Here is a 19,925-nt window from a genome sequence, read left to right on the forward strand (position 1 = left end):
GTACTGGAAGGAGGTGCTGCAGCAACAATGACGAGGGATCATGAGGCCTCCCACCTCTCCTCTAACTGATACCCCAAGAGGGAAATGTCGTAATGGTCAGAACATGGCTCTCCTTCTGGTGGGAGAGGGGCCCGCCTGGGTTTCATATTCAGTACTAGAGAGACACTTGGTCCAGAATACTCTACTTTTTCCGGATAATGTAGATGGAACCTGTGGGGGAGTCACCCACATAAGTTCCTCCTTCATTCTTATCTCTTGTGGCTCTGACTAGGTTTTGGGATTTTTTTTTGTTGTTGTTGTTTGTTTTTGTTTGTTTGTTTTGTTCTCCCCCAGGCAGCAACAGTGCCCAGGGCTTTGATGTGTGTCTCAGCGTCTAAAGGTGAGACCCTGGAGGCCTGTGGTGGGAGGGGCTGGGGCAGAGAGGATGGGCCCAGGTTATGGGGAAGCTGTGGGGGAACATTCTGAGGATGCAGTGGACTTTTGAGAATGTCAGCTCTTAGTCACCTAAATTTTTCATGGTTATTTTCTTTCACAGTGTGACATAGCAAACTTGTGTGGACTGAGTGAGTGATGCAGAATTTCTTCTGGCCCCATTTTGTGACTTTAGGAGCCCCTGGTTTAAATCACAATGAGAAACCATATCACACCTTTGAGAATGGCTCAAATCAAAAACACCAGAAGAAACAAGTCCTGACTAGGATATGGAGAAATACACTGGTTTTGGAAATGTAGACTGGTTCAACCCTTATGAGAAACAGTATCAAAGTTTCTTAAAAGAGTAAAAGTGCATCTGTCATCAGACCCAGCAATTCCACTTCGAGGTATCTACCCACATGCACAAATACACTGCTTTGAAGGGAAACTTGCACTCCCATGATCACTGCTGCACTATTTGTAATAGCCACGCTATGGAAACAACCTAAATGCCCCAAAACAGATGAGATATCAAGAAGCTGTGGTTTGGGCCTCCCCGGTGGTGCAGCGGTTGAGCGCTGGGTTGCAAAGCTCCCCGCGGCCTCTGCGTTGCCGGTTCGATCCCCGGCTGCTCCCCGGCCACCGGAGGAGGGTCCCACATGGCACGCAGACCTCTCCTGCCGCCCGCTGCTCCCCTCAGCAGTGTACTTCGGTCCTTCTGCCTGCTCTGCTCCCCGCTCTGGCTCTGGTGAATTCTCTCACCCTCCCGCGCTTCTGACTGTACCCAGTGCATGTATAAACAAACAAACAAATAAACAAATAAATAAATAAAAATACATGCCTCTTTAAAAAAAAAAAAGAAGAAGAAGCTGTGGTTTATACACACAGTGGAACACTATTCAGGGATCAAAAAACAAACTCATGCCATCAGCAGCAATATGGATGGAGCTGGGAGGGATTACATTAATTGAAATAAGTCAAAAGAGGAAGGCAAATACCAGTGATGTCATTTATATATGGATGTAAAGAAACCAAAGGGTCAGATAAAGCCAAACTTCAAAACCAAAATTTGAGATCCTCCAGGCTGTGCCTGACAGTTGACTGGGGCTGAGATCAGCCCAGGCTTCCTGGCCTAGCAGTGCTGAATGGTGGACTGACCCTCTTTAGTTTGGCATCGAACTCATTTGACCACAAAGCCTGAGTCCTGCTGACTGAGTCCCCCAATTTGTGTCTTGTTGCACCTGCACCATCACTGGGTCCCCAGCCTTTGCTGTTTGCTGGGTCTGAGATGGATCTTGTACTTGATTCTGCAGATTATTATTTTTTTACACCATTTATATATCCAACCACATGGCTAGAAAGCAGCATCTTCCAACAAACTTATTCTGCTGATTACAACAAATCGTAGTGTTTTTAATCCTTTTTTCTCTTTGCAACACTGAACTATAATTTTGTCTATGATCATTCTCTAACGAACCACCTATGATTTTTTAAAGAATTGAGTCTACTGAGAATCATGTTTACTGTTAGGTCTACTGCTGGAGACCAGCTCCAGCTAGAAGTCATGTCGGGGATCTCAAAAAGGAGAGGACGGAGTCGAAGTTTTTCTCTTTCGGAGGGCTGAGGGGAAGTGGAGCGAGGTAGGAGTGAGGAAGATACGGACACCTTATTTTGTGCAAGTATCTCCTGCTGAGGGTCTCAGCGGGACTTTATTTATACCTTAAGGTGAGCGGTGGGATTACATCAGCGTAAGCATTGAAGCAGAACAAAGACAATCAATACATATTTTCTCATGATCATGTAAAGACTCCCTTGGCCTTACACCTGTAGGCCATTTCTTTGGTAACCTAAAAACAATTAGTTTCCTAGGTACAGCTCATTCACTAGCATGATCAATCATACAAGACAGCACAACATTTGGCAACAATTAAACTTTCCCAAATTACAAAAGTGGGTGTAAAATTCCTATTCTATATTCAATTACTAAAATCAATCTATCTCCTAGCACTCAATTAACTTGGTTAATATATTAATTACTTCAAAGTGGTCTAAGACAACTCATCAAATCTACATAAGTTCTACTGAAGTCTAACTCTTAACTAGAAATTCCTAACCTCCACACTGCAAATATTTGACCTCATACACCTGGAAATGTATTGTTGCCGCAAACAGGTACCCCCCAGGATAGGCTATGGTTTCCAAGCACAGCTGGTTCAGGGCAGCTTGTTCTCCATAGTTCTTAGGGCCGAAACATTTCTTTCCTAACTATACCTTTAACAATTTTTACTTCTTTAGTGATAGTTCATGGGTAAGGACAATTGTCACCTGGGTCCGAATTAGGTTTTCACATGCCAGTTAATAACTAACTTACTTTAGCATTAACCAAGAACAAAGAGGAGAGCATTAGCAGGCATTGCCATGGAGACTCCCTAGTTCAGATCTTCTTTGGGAAGTGCAAGAACTTCCTTCTTCTGGGAAGTACAACTTTCCCTCTACGGGGGAGCACAGGAACTCCCCGCTTCTCAGGAGTCTCCCCCAATGCCCGGACCTTGTCAAGAGACAGCATGGGAGGTGCAGCCTGCCACAGTCTACCACAGATTAAGTGTTCCCACCATTTCACTGTTGCTGTGGAGCTGAGGGGATACAGCAAATTACATGTTAACATAGAGTTTTCAAATGACTGGATTCAACTCATTATTAGTATATAATAATGGTCCTTCTTCTTTTTCACTGGCATGTCTCACTGACAGGTCTTTGCCATAAATGATATTGGACACTGCTTTGGGTGAGATAAAGGCCATTTTTGGCCTCAGCAACTCTTTGCTTTCCCCTGGTTTCTTAAATAAATTCCTTTGTTGTTGTTCCCTGAGCCTGAGTAGTCTTGCAATTGTGCGTGCAGGTAAAGAACTCAGGCAGTGACCAGTGAACTATTTGGGCAGTGTCCATGGACAATTTAGTGGCCCTTGCTGCCCTGTATCAACATGAGATTAGACCTGGGGTCTGGGAAGCACAGAACCTCCTCAGGAACCACTGACCGTGCACGGCCAGCACAACGGAGAACGGTCCCTCTGGCCTCACTGCGGAATTGGAAGCAGCACCTACAGACTGAGGATGCTTCTGCATTATCTGATGAGGTCACCAGAAATACAGTCAAATTTGAAAGGAGCCCTTGGAATTGGTTCACTAAAGTCTGAAACAATCTCTGAATTTGTCCTCTCTCCTCCCCAAAATCAAGAAATCAAGTGCCTCTCATCAATCTGACAGATGGTTTTAGCCTCAATAGTGAGAATCCCCATTACTCATGGGTCCTGAGCTGTTTGAATAAGGTTCCCTCCACCTCGAAGGAGCACAGGCTCTCTGCGATGTGACTGCTTTGGGTTATCAAGCCCTACTAATTACCAATATCACGCCAAAGAAAAAGATGTGGCTTCTCATCTCATGTGGTCTTCTGTGAGTCAAAGTCTGATAGAGGGAAAGTGCAGAAAAAGCTCCCACCTGAAATGTAAATGGCACGTGCACTTGAGGGCCAGGCCAGGACCCAGGGCCTTGCAAGGCCAGGACCCAGAGCCCTGGGCTCTGGGTCCTGGCCTTGCAATAGCAGGAAGAGACAGTGGCAGAAGGTGTGCTCCTGTGTTCTCTACTCAAACCATGTCCTCTCAGCCTGAGCACAGATGTGCCACCTGATGATGAAACTGATTCAAATGGGACAGCTCATCGGTTCCATCCTGGCAAATCCAAGGAGCACGCAGCCCCTGTGACGTGATGGGAACCTGCCCACGGCCTGTGATGCTGAGATGGCGCAGACAGGTGAACAGGGCTGGGCCCGGAGCACACATTGACCCTCACAGAGCTCAAACTCACGCCTTGTGATGCACCTGCTGATGGACGGGCCGTTGGGGATCTGGACACTGGAATTCAGACACGTTATATGGTGAATCCCTTCATAAAGAAGGTAAAGTGATGTAGACTAAAACTTAATCTTTATGTTACACCTTTCATGTCCGTGAGAATAGATTTCAGGACCAGCCCCAGAATGACAGGATCAGGTCTTCTCTTATTTGCTTACCTGCTAGGAATTCAGAAACTCTGCTCTAGCATCATGATTCCTAATGTGTGATACCCAAATACCTGGAGCTCATCTCAGAAAGAAAATTCTTAAAATATGCCCCAGAGGTGCTGTACCTGGTTCTCTGAGGGATGATCCAGGAATCTGCCTTTTCAACAGTCATCCTAGATTTTCTGCACTAAGATTTCAGAACCACTCCTTTGATGATAGGGAATCTCGCGGGGGTTAAGGGAGGCCTGGATATGGACGGTGATTAGGACCTGAGCACGTGCCATGGCTCCTACTGGCATCAGCGGGCAGGTCCGGGGACACGTGGGGAACACAGACCTTCTATCCTCATGAGCCACATGATGTGATGCAGGAAGACTGACATAACTGTCCCTTCACTGATGCCAACGTGGGGCTAATATGACAGGACCCCTGACTCTGGTAATTAACCTACTTCTGAGCAAGTTCCTGGGAGAGGCTATGGGAAAGCCATGTTCCTGTCAGGGTCACCAGGTCAGATGTGCTGGGTCCACAGAGGCCAATAATTGGGATTGTTTTCCCTGCAAAAGAACCCTAAAAGCAGAAGTGATGGTCTGCCTTTCCTGTGCTAGTGATGGTCACCTGTCATATAATTAATATTCAAATATAATAATGTGAAGATTTATCCTTATTCTGTTTGAACCCAGAGGTCAGAACCTGGTCATTTCTGCAGCAGTCTCAGGGCCCAGCCTCTGTCATCACCTCCTCTCTCCCCTCGTCTCTCTCCATCACAAAAGCAACATCAGGAGGAATTTTTAAATTCAACTTAATCACATATGGCTGCCTGGACAGGAAGTGGGTGTCCATCACTAAGAGGACCCAACCCTCCCTCTGGATGTTTCCAGTGGTTTTGACCACACGGAGGCCTCAGCCTCCTCAGCTCTGAGACCCTTCCTCACTGCAGCTCCACAGCAGGTGTTGGGGGTTGGGGGGAGGGTGTCAGAGATCTGGGTCCCCTACTCACAGGGCCCACAGCCTTGGTCATCACCTCCCCTTTGCCACCTCCTTTCCCTGCTGTGTGACCTGGGCTGACCTTCTGAGTCTCATTCCTCATAGTTTTAGGTTAAGGGGATCATAATATCTCACAACTTACACAGTGGTCATGGGTTAGACTGGATAATCTATGCAAATACTGGTTTTCATTTTGATGTGTTCTTTCTTTTGTTGTTTGCATTAAACTCGTGTCTTATGGCGTATGGTGCGGGATGAAAAAGGATTACTCAGAGGCCATGTGCAGAGCAATGGGACGCCTAGAGGGACCACACCACGAAGGTGCAGCCCAGCTCCCAGGGCAGTCTCATTTTTATTTAGAATCAAGCTGAAGATAAAACAAAGGAGCAAGCAGGCACAGGGGAATGTATAAGGGTGTGGGGGCTGAGTAACCATCTGGTCCCAGTCCCAACTGGGAAATCAGGGACAGTCAAGGGAAGCCTCGGTGTTTCTACTACTGTAAGCATAACATCTGTTCTGCTTTCAGCATGATTCCATCCTCAAACTAGGACTTTTGCCCTGAGAGGTTCCTTAGCTAAGTCTTTCCCTGGTCATATTCTGGGTGAAAAGCACAGAATAGTCAAGGCAAAGACAGAATGGTTGAGGCACAGAATAATGAAAGCTCTCAGAAACTCAGGCCAACACTCTCCCTCTCCTGATATTTTTCGATTGTGCAGCATCATTACAGCAACAACTTAAATTTAAAAAATAAAATAAATGACTTTTTAAAGATTTATTTATTTATTTATACAAGCACTGGGTACAGTCAGAAGCACGGGAGGGTGAGAGAATTCACCAGAGCCAGAGCGGGGAACAGAACAGGCAGACTGACGAAGTACATTGCTGAGGGGAGCAGCAGGCGGCAGGAGAGGTCTGCGCACCATGTGGGACCCTCGCCCAGTGGCCAGGGATTGAACCAGCGCTGCAGAGGCTGCGGGCAGCTTCGCAACCCAGCACTCAACCGCTGCGCCACTGGAGAGGATCTAAAAGAACTTTCAGAGTAAAAAACTGACCTCCACTCCTGGTGCTAATATAGTGTAAGACATCTTTCTGTGTTCTCCTCCAGTGTGGCCATGAATCCAAGGAGATTCATTCTGAACACTATAGTAGGGAGGGATGTAGGGGAGCCAGCCTGGGTTTATCTGAGATCCTCTCCCTGCTGCACAGAAAGGGTACCCTGGGGAGAGGGGAGAACCCTGGAAACAATCAAGAAACAATAATTTCACCCACTCTAATTTAACCTTCCTCCAGGAGCTGAGGCTGACCCTGCTCCATCTCCCCCTCCCTTCCTGGACTTAGACAAAGTCTCAGCTCAGGAACTGGGGTGACCTGGGCTAATCCTGCCCCTGGGCCAGGCCAGCAGGGCACACACTCCTCCCTCCCCCTGTGGGACTCCCTCCAGCTCTGGTCTAGAGAGAAAGTGGCTGCAGCACACGGAGGCAGTGACCCCCTGGGAAACAGAGGGGCTGCCAGGCTGGAGCTCCCTGACTCTGAAGCCAGTGGGTTTTCTACAGAGACCCCAAAGGAGATGAGCTTGAAGTGATTGCTGGGGACAGGGGGAAGGAGATGAAAGGTGTGGGTGTGCCACCACACCCTAGCAGGAGGCCTGGAGGGGGTTCCCACCCAGGCTCCTTACATTCTAACCACGAGAACAGTTCTAAATTTCCTCCCTTTCTCCAGTTCTGCTTTTTCAAGCCCTGCTCAAAAACAGCTTCTTCATGGAACTGTATTTATTGGGGTGTTGTACTGACATTCTTTACTCTGCGTGGGATTTGAATTAATTTATGCTGGGGCTTGGAGTGTGATTATCCTTCCATTGTCTTCTGTGTCCTGTCTTCCCTCTCTCTCTCTCTCTCTCTCTCTCTCTCTCTCTCTCTCTCTCACACACACACACACACACACACACGCATACACTCCCCTCTCCTTGGGAACCAGACCCTCACCCAGCGCTGGGGTTACTCTGACCCTCTGTCTCTGGTCCCCTCAGAGCCGCCCTCTCTGCAGTGTCTCTACTCAGCGGTGTCTGAGCAGCCCCAGGAGTCCCTGTACCTCCTGCCTCTGCCCTTGTGGGGAACCAGCACCTCACCCTGCATGACAGGGAGGAGGTGAAGGCAAAGTCCTGAGGTCAGTGATGGATGGAGGAGACAATCTATCTTTCTTTTGCTCAAAATAGTTTCTTTCCCCTCATTACTGTGTGTTTTTTATTGAGGCAACTTGGTTTACGCACTGTGTGGGTCACACCTCTTCAGAGATACATTACCACATCACACTGCTAAGGCACCCACTGTCCTCCACCATGGTCCATTGGGCCCTCTTCCCCCCACCCCACTCCCCTTACAGTCTCTATCATACAGTCAGGGTTCTTAACTTTGCTTTGATTGTTTTTTTTTTTTTTTTCTGTCCTTGTTTGGTTTCTTTACATTCCACATATGAGTGAAATCACCCAGGATTTGGCTTTCTCCTTCTGATTTATTTCACTTAGCATCATCCCCTCCAAATCCATTCATGTAGTTGCAAATTCAAGATTTTATCTTTTTTTCACCGATCCAGCATTCCATTGTGAATATATCACGTCTTACTTATCCACTCATCTGTCATTGGGCACTTAAGTTGTTTCCATGGTTGGTTATTTCACACAGCACTCCGGTGAGCGTGGGAGGCGCACATTCCTTGGAATTAGTGTTTTGCCCTCTTTGGATAAATACCAAGGAGAGGAATGGTTGATCACGTGTAGATGTATTTTGAATATTTTGAGGAAACGCCATTCTATTTTCCAGAGGACCTGGACCATCTCCATTCCCACCGACGGTGTACTGGGGTTCCTTTATCTTCACCCTTGCAATGCTTGTTGTTTCTGGACATTCTGAGATGAGTCATTCTCACAGGTGTGAGGTGGTACCTCATTGTGGTTTGTCATTTCCCTTCTGATACACAATGACAAACATTTATCCATATGCCTGTTGGCCATCTGTTTGCCTTCTCTGAAGGACTGCCTATTTAGTGCCTCAGCCCATGTTCTGATTGGCTTGTTTTCTTGTTTTGGAGTTCTTTGTAGAGCTTGGATTTTAACCATTTGTCAGATGCTGTGCAAATATTTTCTTCCACTGGGTAAGCTGCTTTCTCATTTTAATGGTAGTTTCCTTCACTGTGCAGAAGCTTTTGATGCGGTTCCATTGGTTTGTCTTTGCTTTTATTCCTTGGAGCACAGCAGATATTTAGTGGTGAAATACTCTGCATGATATTATAATGATAGATACAAATCATTATCCATTTGTCTAAAACTGACAGAATGTACAACACCAGAGTGAACCCCCAGGGAAACGATGACTTTGAGATATTATAATGTGCAGGCTCATCACTTGTAACCAATGTGGCACTCTGGTCTTAATACATGATTTGAAAACATTATTTTATGCACATGCAAGAACATTTAAATAACACTCAAGGATACACATAGATAAGTTATTCCTGTCCCCCAACACCTTAGTCAGCCAGTATCTGCTCAAAACCAGTTAGCAATTTATCATTTCTCATCTCAAAAATATATATCCATGCTTCTGTATGGACAATAATGTTAGTTTTCCCATCATTGCACGAGTTCAGGACACAGACTGTGAGAAAATATTTGTAAATCATGATTCTGATAAAGGACTTGTATCTAGAATTTACAAAATAACCCTTAAAACTTAATGATCAGAAAGAAATAACAAAATTTTTTTAAAAAAGACAGAAACAATATTGAAAACCAATGGTACCTACATTTAAAAATGGACAAAAGACCTTAGTAGACACGTCACAAAGAAGTGACAAGTAAAAACATAAACAGATGCTCAGTATTACAGGTCATTAGGGAAACACAAAAAGAACAACAGTGACGCCATCACACCTAGGAGAGGCTGGAAAGGCAAACCCTGCACAAAATATCAGGTGTTGCCCAGGATGTGGACAACAGAAGCCTCATCACTACTGGCAGGAATGCACAATGGCCGGTCACTGTGCGAGATACTTGACAGTTTCTTTGAAAAAAAGGCTGACCACACAATCCAGTGATCACTGCCCCAGCTATTTACCCATCTAATTTGAAATCTTGTATTTGCACAAAAATCCCACATGTATGTAACAGATAGCAGAACACCTGTTAATTGTGAGCTGCCTACAGTGACTTCCTTCCAAAGACAACAGTATTTAAAGAAATGGAACAAAAAGAAGCTTTGCAGGAAGAAATATGGGAATCTCTACCTTAGCCTGGTGCTGAAGGTTAATATCATTGGTGATCAGTCAGGTGGACGTGTTGTGCACTGGATATTCTGGATGGAGAATCACACTGTACCCCTGGGGTCTTCTTTCCTTTATAAAGCCCATAGTCCCAATAAGATAGAGAGCGAGAGAGCGAGAGAGAGAGAGAGAGAGAGAGAGAGAACAATCCTGAAATTGAGGGACATTATTCCTGAGCAATATTCTTCACAATGTCAATGTTACAAAAACAAGGCAAGTCTGAGAAACTGTCAGCCAGATGCGCCTTAAGGAGACCTGGTTGGAACTGAATCAGATGCACTGGGTGGGATCCTGGAACATAAAATAGACATTAGCAAAAGCTGATAAAATACAACTTGAGTATGGAGTTTGGTAAGTGCATCAATATTGCTTTTTTAGCTGTAAAAAAACTTGAGTCATAGGAGCTGTTAACAAAATGGAAATGGTAGGGGATTACAAGAAATCCACTACCTTTGCCACATTTCTAAAACAGCGATTTTTTAATGTTATTTTAAAAAACTGTTCTTGTTATAGTAACAGGTTGTAGAAGGCAAAAAATTAGATAATTTCCAGTTTCCTCAGGTTTTGCTATCAAAGAACTGGAGAGAGGGGTTCTGGGAGAAAAGCTGGAAACTTCACACACAGAGAAGGCTCCGGAGTCTCCTCTCCTCTGAGCCCTGCTGCTCTGACTCCTCACAGAGCATCTCACCCCAGGACGCCGCCCTCCAGGACCCCCAACTCTGCCCACCTCAGCCCTTGCCCCGTCCTGGCGGCGCCACCAGAATCCGGAGCAGCGCGGCAGCGCCCCCGGGTGGCCACAGGGCTGAGCACAGGAGCCCAGAGCTGCCCTTTCTCCTGCTCAGCCAGGCCCTCCCAAGGCTCCCTGGGCTCCCAGCAGCAGGACCCAAAGGGGTGCCCAAGTCCTGTGTCAGTGTAAGTGTCCGTTTCTCTCCAGTGGTGACTTTAGATTTAGGGAATAACCAGGTCTCCAGGACATAATAACAGGTTCTTAGGTTCTGGGCAATTCCCCAAAGAGTTTCCTTCAGCCTCTTGGGATGGAAAGTTAGACTCTAGAGTCCCTTTGTTTCTGTTTCCAGGGATGAAAGCACCTCCTCCTGGGAATCAACCTTAATTCTTCAAAAGAGGATGGGGGCAGTGAAGGGCCAGCATGGGGGACACTGTGAGGGGAAGGTCTGTGTGGGTGACACGGGATCTGGCTGGGGTTGGGAGAGTGTCTGTCTCACCTGGTGGGACTGCAGAGGGGTTGGCTCCTCTGCATGACCAGGAAACTACCTACATTTGGAGCCTTTTTCTGTCCTTGCAGGGCTGGTATAACCCAAACATGCGCACTCACAGAGGATCATGGGGAGGAGAGTTGAGAGAGGTCAGGTGGTTAAAGGGCCCTTTTCCAGAGCTAGTACATCCCCCCTCAGCTCCCCAATGCTGGGGTAGCAGGGAGATTCAGGGGCCCATGAGGAGGACAGAGCAAGGCCTGTGCCACCCTGGAAGACCAGCCCTTGGGTCTGATTCTGGGGTTCCAGGGCTCCACTGCCTGAAGGCGGGTCAGAGTCAGCCCCACTCACAGCTCCAGGTTGAAGGCAGCCCTTCTGGTGTGTGGACACATACCACTCTGAAAATGTGTGAAAATACAAAACAAAACAAAACAGGGGAGGGACAAGCACAAGGGACTATGGTGACGGCGCACGGGTGAATTGGTGGTGGGAATTCTATGGGAACTACACCTGAGAGGAGAAAGCAAACATTGTACAAAAATGAAGACTGATGTAAGATATATATATATAAATAAAACTATAGCAAAAACAAAATGGAATTATAAATAGAAGTAATAAAAGTCAACTTGATTTTGAAGGACACTTCACAGGGAATGTGAACAACAGCTCATTTCTATCAGGGCCTTGACTGTCACGGGAGCTGTTTCTGGCCTCCACTGTTTCTTGTAAGAAAACAGCCACTGATCACTTTATTGCCTTAATTTTTTACTGGTTTGTACCAAATCACTTCAAACTTAGCAGCCACGCCACAAAGATCTGGCATCTGGCACATTCTCTGGGGAGGAGGTGGCAGGAGGGGTCTCACTCAGAGGCTCCAGCTCTGGGTCCCACGAGGCTGCGATGGGGATGAGATGTTGGCGGATCTGAACGGCCGTGATCAGCGTGGAAGGACCTGCCTCAGAGCTCATGCATGTGGCTCCTGGAGAAAACCCTCAGGTCCTTGTCCTGTGGGCGTCCCCTTAGCTGAGGGTCCACCGTGTGCAGGGAATCACCCCAGAGAGTGACCAGGAGGGGAGCCCGGGCGGGAAGTCTCAGCCCCTGTGAGCCTGACTCTGTGACGTGGCGCGTCCCTTCTGACTCATTCTCCTCACGAGGAAGAGCCAGCAAGTCAGACACACTCACGGGGGGAACTGTCTCCCCTCCTGTGTATCACAGAATTTGTAGATAATTGAAAGCCAACACAGTCCACCTTCTGGACACTAATTTCCATTCCTCCCATAGACAAAATAAACTCCCTCCCATCCAAGGCACCTAAAAGTCTCTCCCATCACAGAAGCAGCGTGAGGTCGGCATCTCATCTCGTGACTCAGGACCACGCAGAGGAGGCTCCTGAGAGCATCTGTGCAGTGAAGCTGTCTGTGCTCAGCTCCTCGTGGGCTGAGGGCTATGACATGAAGGGACAGTTTCCTGCCTCACAGGCCCTCTGTGTGGATACAATGGAGGGACAGGCACAGGGCAACTTACACATTTAAAATAAGAGAAATGGAGTTACACAGTGTTGTTTGTCCATTGTAATGTTGAAATACAGCTGAGCAAACTGAAATCTGTCATTTTTTTCCCCAAATGCTTCCCTCCAACCTCTATCCCCAGAATGTTCCCTTTGCCCACAGTGGGGGAATTCCACATTTGTAGGAGGCAGAGGCCCCACCTTCCATATAGAGGAAGACTTAATTTCCCCAACATTCTTCAGGTGACACAACTGGAGGCTCCCCAGTCAGGTGACCATAAGCAGGACTCTGACAGAGGACGTGGGGACACAGCGACTAGACATAGCAGAAGGCATGTGGCAAAGGTGGCCAGGGTGGCAGTAATGACACCCCGTGTCCTGGGGCCGCAGGGACAGCCACAGTGCCTCAGGGGCCAGTGTGCAGCTGCGGGGGTGGCGGTGGTGTGAGCAGGGACGCAGTGCCCAGTGAAGGGGCAGCGGCTCCTGCGTGAACTCCAACCTCGTGGAGGGAAAGGGGTTCTGTTCTAGCATGGGGAGCCTCAGGAGTGTTCTGTGGCTTTGAAAAAAATGAGACCCTCCCTGCCACACCTGCACCCCTTTCTGTACCTGTATGTGTATTCACATTGTAGCTACTACTCATGCAGTGGTTATTGTACAGTATAGCAATAGATACTTATTTCATATGTATTTACCTATTCACTCCTGGTGGAAACACGTTCTAGTGAAGGGGTCCTCTCAACCTTTTCCTGTCCTCACCTACACAGACTCAAGCATAGCAAACACAATTCTGGAAGGTCCCTGGGGCTTCCATTTATTTCCTCTCAAATTTTAGGAACTTTTAAATTACCCAACAACCTCGTATGACAAGATTAGAAAAAATAACTTAATAGCTGTGTTAGTACTTTCAATAGGCAAGTAGACATTATTCCTCAGGAAAACACAAAGTACAGGCAGGGGTGGAGCCAGCCTCGCCTCTGCTGGAGCAGGAAAGTCATCAGGGAGAGACACAGGTCCGTGTGGGAAGGGGCCTGGTGGGCAGGGCTGGGCCAGTCTCTGCACCTCCTCACATTATCAACAAGAACATAGAAACAATCAGATGCCCTTTGCAGCAAGAGAAATCAGGGGATCTTGAGGTCACAAAGTAGAGATGAGAAGAAATCCTGTATCACTCAGTTCCACGTGGCAGCTGTCTCACACTGAAAAAAAAATAATCAGGAACAAAATCAGGGAATCACATACATGTCCTTAAAATACATCCTCAAAATGTTTTACTCAAAGCATTCCCATAACCTGCTCCAGCCCCACCCCACCACAGGCCTCCAGGGTCTCACCTTTAGGTTGCTGAGAGACACATCAGGGCCCTGGGCACTGTTGCTGCCTGGGGGAGAACAAAACAGAACCTGGTCAGAGGCACAGAGAGATGAGACCACAGGAGGGACTGATGTGGGTGACTCCCCCAAGGGCTCCATCTACACTGTCTCCAGGGCTCAGGGACCAAACCCTGATCCACCCTTACCTGCAGCCTGAGTGTAGCTTCCTCCTTGTCCTTCTGTGGGAAGAAACATCATGTGAGACTAGGGAGGAGTCAGACCATGAAGTCCTAAAGGAATCCCCTAGTTCTGGACCACAGGGAATTTTCCAGAAATATGAGTGAAAACCCAAGCCAGGACCAGGAAATATGATGAGATGAAAGGGCACTGAACTAACCACCTCTGCAGAGACCTTCCCCTCTGACATTTGTTGAGAATCAGATCCCCATCACCAGAACTATCAAGGTGAACAATTTGTGATTCATTTTCATAAGTACTTTACAAAAATAACAATCAGCTCGAGGCTGGGCAATATGTGTGTAGAGGGTACTTCCCATTAACATGGAGGGCAAGTTCTCCCTAGGACTTGAAAGCCCCCAGTGGACAAGATCCGCCCACTCCCTTCCTACCTCAGTGTTTCTTCCTCCACATCACAGCTGCAGCTCCAGTGAGCACAGCTCCAGGGAGAACCAGGCCAGCAATGATGCCCGAGGTGGGGATGGCGGACTGAGAAGGGGGCCCTGGAAGGGAAGGGAAGGTGAGACCCTAAGCCCCAGGCCTCATCCTGACCCTCTGAGGTCTCTAGAAGGGCTCCTGAGTCCCCTCAGCAGAGCCTCTGTGCCCACATGCCCCTTCTCACCCCATCTCAGGACTCGGGGCTCCTGCAGCCCCTCGTGCTGCACGTGGCACGTGTATCTCTGCTCCTCTCCAGAAGGCACCACCACAGCCGCCCACTTCTGGAAGGTTCCATCCCCTCCAGGCCTGGTCTCCACCAGCTCCGCGTCCTGAGTCAGGTCCTCCCCATCTCGCTGCCAGGTCAGGGTGATGTCCGCAGGGTAGAAGCCCAGGGCCCAGCACCTCAGGGTGACCTTCTGGTCAGAGGTGGGGTGGTGGGTCACGTGTGTCCTTGGGAGATCTGAGGAGACAAGTCAAAAAATTCACACTTTGGGTTTCCTCCATGGACACTGAAGCAGCATCATATGACCAGCCTTGGAAGCACAAAAACAGATACCAGCTTGATCTGGGAATCTGAAATATCTCCTATTCCTTAGAAAGTTCTAGGTTCTAGAACCCTGGGCAGGAAGATTCAGGTCTCTAAGGAGGAGAAAACTGTCTTTGCTCCTGATCTGGGTAGAGGCTGAATGAGGACTCACATCTCATCTCAGACTGAAAACAAGACCTTGAGAGAGAAACTCAGGGTTCACCTGATGGCTGCTGGCTAAAAAGGATCCAGTGAAGAGTAATTTCAAGGATGTCTCCCCTACACTTCCGGAGATACTGGATTCCTTAACTGTTCTTCAGGAAAAGTATTGCCCTCTGTGCCAGTCTCTCTCCAGTACAGAATATTAAAACCCCCGGGGACTCCTCCAACTCTTGTCCAGAAAGAAAGTGGGGTTCTAACTATTATTCTTTTCCTCCCAGTGTCCAGCCACAGGGGAGACTGGGAGGCCTCCCTAGGGCCTCTTACCTATTCGCTGCAGCATCTCCTTCCCGTTCTCCAGGAATCTGCGGAGTATCTCCACACACCTGCCCTCCACAAAGTTCCTGGCTGCCTCAGCCTTTCTGTGCGCCTCCCACCTGTGCTTGTCGTTCTGAGCCACGGTGTCCGCCGCGGTCCAGGAGCGCAGGTCCCGGTTCAGGGCCATGTACTCGGCGCCATCATAAGCATACTGATCATACCCGCGGAGGAGGCGCCCGTCGGGCCCCAACTCGCAGCCGTAAATTCTCTGAAATGTGTGAGACCCTGTCCCGCCCCCGCCGTCAGCCGTGCCGGCACCCCGCCAGCAGCTCCACTCCCTCCCAACCCCCAATAAACTTAAATGAAAGCAGGTGAAAATCCTGCCGCCTCTCCCGGATGGAAGGTGCTGGAGGGCCTCACAGCCTCAGGGGGACGCTCTGACCAGGAGCCTGGCGTTACCTAACCGTGCGTCCCTGGGGGTGGGGGTGGTGCCCCGCCCCGGGCCACGTGGCTCACCCGCCTCACTCTGGTTGTAGTTGCCGCGCATGCTGTTCAGGCACCTATCGCCCCGCTCTGTTTTACTCCCTTGGGCCTGCGTCTCTTGGTCCCAAAACTGCGGCTCCACCTGCTGCACCCACAGCGCTCCTGGCTCCACCCTCCGACTTGAAGAGTCGCTGTCAAACCGCTGGATCTGCGTGTCGTCCACGTAGCCCACTTCCACATGCCGGGGCTCCCCCAGGCCAGGCCGAGACACCACGGTGTAGAAATACCTCAGGGAGTGGGAGCCTGGGGGCGGGAGGGGTGAGCCCTGACTTGGCCCGACCCTCCAGGTGAGGCGCATGGACTGATGGGACACAGAGGGGAGAAAAAGGCGAAGGGCTGGTGAGATTGATAAGGGGCGGCAGGACGGAGAAGGGCCAAGATGCAGGGAGGGCAAAAAGAAGGGCAGAGGTTGGGTGTGGAAAAAAGGGACCAGGGTAGGGCTGGGTGCAGGAGGGGCACAGGGACTGCAGGAGACATGCCTTTCCTGAGGTCCTGCACCTGCAGCTCTGGGGTCCCCGCCCTCCTGCCTCAGGCATTGGCCTTTTCCCTCCCAGCCCCGGACTCACCAGCCCAGGTCTCTGACGGGGCCAGGGCCATCAAAAGCAGCAGGAATAGCCTTGGTGGCTTCATCTGCTCCCTCCGCATCCGTGAATCCTTGCTGAGTTGTGGAGAGTTTTTAACCGGGAAAGCAGCGCTGCTGATTGTGTCCCTGGAAACTCTACAGCCAGTGGGGAGTGAGCTTGGCTTGAGTCACGCGTATACAGGCAGGAGGACAAGATACAAGTCGTGAGAGGGAAACTGGGAATCCCCACCGGTAGCCTCCCCCATTCAGAGACCACCCTGGGTGTTGAAACCCTGAAAACTCCACCCAGGAACCTGAGACTGTCCCTGCCCCCTTCTCTCCTGCACCAAGAGCTTAGTCACACTGTCTCCCCGAGTCCAGGCCCAGGGACTGAGTCTAATGTATTTTCTTCCTTTTTAAAAAATATTTATTTATTTATTCATAGAGCTGGGGTACAGACCAGAGATGCAGGGGTGAGAGGATCATCGGAGACAAAGTGGGGAAGAGAACAGGCAGACTGACTGAAATACACTGCTGAGGAGAGCAGCGGGCTAGACAGGAGAGGTCTGCTGGGCCATATGTGTAGCTCTCCAACTGGCGGGGGATCGAACTTGTGCTGCAGAGACAGCAGACAGCTTCATAGTGCTGTGCTTAACCCCTTGTACGATCAGGGAGGCCCATCTAATGTATTTTCAAGCTCCTTCATTTGGTGAATATATATTAATGAGTGTTAGGTCTCCCTGGTGTTTTGTACCCTTGATCACTACATAGTGAATATCTATGTCTCTTATTAGCTTTTTTAGTTTGAAGTTTGCCTAATCTAAGTATTACTGCCCTGCCTTCTTTTGTGGGCCATTTGCTTGTAGAATTGTTTTCCAACCCTTTACTTTCAATCTGTGTTTATCTTTAGCAGTTGTGTGTTTCCTGGAGACAGCAGAAGGCTGGATTCTGTTTTCTTTCTTTTTTTTTATTTTTACTTTCACTTTCTATTTTTTTTCAATAAAAATCATGTTTATTATATTTTATAATTTCTTTTAAATTTTTTTTTTAATTTTTTACATCATTGTTCATTTTTAAACAATATTTACTCACCCCCACCCCCTCAGGTACAGTTCCCATAGAATTTCCTTCACCAATACACCATCACCTCAGTCCCCTGTGCTCCTCCTATCCTCCCTCTTATCCTGCTCCCTCCTCCTCCCCTGCAGGATGTCCTTTGATTTATAATTGTCTGTTTTTGTTTTGTTGTGTTTTGTATTGTTGTTATTTTTTTTACATGGATGTCTTATTTGGTTCCCCTATATTCCTCCTATAAGTGAAACCATCTGATACTTTCTTTTTCCTTCTGATTTATTTCCCTGAGCATAATTCCTTCTAGCTCCATCCACATTGATGCAAATGGCATGAGCTTATCTTTTTTGATTGCTGAATATATATATATATATATGTCATATCTTCTTGATCCAGTCATCTATTTTTGGACACTAAGGTTGTTTCCAGGTTTTTCCTATTGTAAATAGTGCTGCAATAAACATAGGGGTACAGGTGTTCTTTTGAATCAATGGTTTTGTGTCCTTTGGATAGATACCTAGGAGTGGAATTGCTAGGTCATATGGTAGATCCATTTTTAGTAGACTGAGGAATCTCCAGACAGCTTTCTATAGTGGTTGGTGTATTCTGTTTTCTTATCCAGCCTCTACTCTGTGTCTTTTTATTCATGAGTTTAGTCCATTTACATTTAGGGTGATTATTGATACATGGAGTCTGTACTTGCTGATTTGTGTATTGTTTCATGGTTCTCTTTGGTACCGTGTTCATTTCTTTTGTACATTCTGTTTAGATTTTAAGGTTTCTTGTAATATTTGTTGGAGTGGGGGTTTAGTAGAAGCAAATTTTTGAAGGTTTTGTTTGTCTGAAAAGGCCCTTATTTTTTCCTTCATAGAGGAAGGAGAGCTTTGCAAGATAAAGTATTCTTGGTTGGCATTTTTTGCCTTAGAATTTTTGAAAATGTTACTCCATTCTCTTCTTGTCTGTAATGCTTCTTCATAGAAATCTGATGCCAGCCAAATTGGTTTTCCTCTATAGGTTGTCTGTTTCTTCCCCCCAGTCACCTTCATTACTTTTTCTTTGTCTTGGACTCTGGGTTGCTTTTTATGTGTCTTGCTGTCTTTTTCTTTCATTGTGGTAGTTTGGTATCCTTCTAGCTTCCCGTATGTCTATTTTCACTTTCTTCTTCAAGTTTGGGAAGTTGTCTTTGAACATTTTCTTGAACAGATTTTCAGATCCTGTGTCTCTCTCTTCTCCTGAGTCCTATGACTCTTTTATTTCCTTTCCTCATGGTGTCACATAAATCTTGAAGTGTTTCTTCATTCTTTTTCCTTTGTATCTCTTTTCCCTTTTCCTTTTTGGCTCTTTTTATAGCTGTATCTTTGAGAGACTGATTCGTTCTTCCATTTCATCTATTCTATTTTCATCAATTTTCCCAGAATTTTTTTAGCTTCTTTATTTATTTTTCAACATACTGTGTTTCCTTTCATTTCTTTTAAAATGATTCAATCTTGTTCTTCTGTTCATTGATTATGTTTCTCATATCATTTTTTTCCTTTTCTGCTTTAGCTCTTAAATCTTTGAGTGCTTTCACGTTTGAGTATTTCATGGCTATTGTGAATTCTTTATCTGTCAGGAAGAGAAATTTTTCTGTGTCAGTGTTGTTCAGTTCTGGAGACTGACTTTCTTTCAGTGGTGTATTGTTTTCAGGAGGGCTTGCTTGACTATTTGCATTTTCCTTTCTTCCCATTGTCTGCTTCCAGGTTTGTCTTATGTGTTGAGCCACCATGCTACTTGTGCTGACAGGCATGACTTTTGGGCACTGTGGATATATCTGCCACGTGCCTGGGCCACTGTGGTTGGGAATGCGGCTACCCAGTGGCTGCTGTCCATGGGCAGGGCTCACAGGTGTCCCTGATGGGCACTGAAGCTCGCTGCTATGGGCAGGGCTTGAGCATGGGGATTTTGCTTCTCTACCACCTAGGTGTAGCCGCCAGATGGCTGATGCTGGTGGGTGGGGCTCCAGGTCTGCTGTGATTTCAGTCTTCATGTAGTTGTTGGTATTTGTCTTGTGACCCAATAGGTGGTTTATCTTAGAGAATGACCAGTGTGCACTTCAGAAAAATGTGTGTTAGGTTTTTTGGGGGTGCAGTGTCCTATAGATGTCAGTTAGGCCCATGTGGTCTAGAAGTTTGTTTAGGACTATTGTATCTTTGTTTATTTTCTCATGCATTGATCTGTCCATTGGTGAGATGGGGTGTTGAAGTCTCACATAAGTATTTTCTTTAATGTCTC

General features: G+C 47.4%; 2 protein-coding genes across 2 annotated transcripts in view; one reads left to right on the forward strand and one right to left on the reverse strand.

Moving 5' to 3' along the window:
* The window catches only part of LOC311188227 (patr class I histocompatibility antigen, A-2 alpha chain-like), a gene marked incomplete at both ends in the record, with an annotated part of 424,961 nt that overhangs the window by 206,226 nt on the left and 198,810 nt on the right, over nucleotides 1-19,925 (forward strand). The window lies entirely within an intron of this gene.
* On the reverse strand, nucleotides 182-16,666 carry LOC311167631 (HLA class I histocompatibility antigen, B alpha chain-like; the record flags this gene model as incomplete). The annotated part of the gene is made up of 5 exons (XM_084228705.1): nucleotides 182-210; nucleotides 14,660-14,935; nucleotides 15,488-15,763; nucleotides 15,995-16,264; nucleotides 16,588-16,666. 5 exons carry the CDS (start codon nucleotides 16,664-16,666, stop codon nucleotides 182-184), a joined length of 930 nt encoding a protein of 309 aa, XP_084084831.1.

Source organism: Talpa europaea, assembly GCF_964194135.1.
Source record: "Talpa europaea genome assembly, chromosome: 2".
NCBI classification, from domain to species: Eukaryota; Metazoa; Chordata; class Mammalia; order Eulipotyphla; family Talpidae; genus Talpa; species Talpa europaea.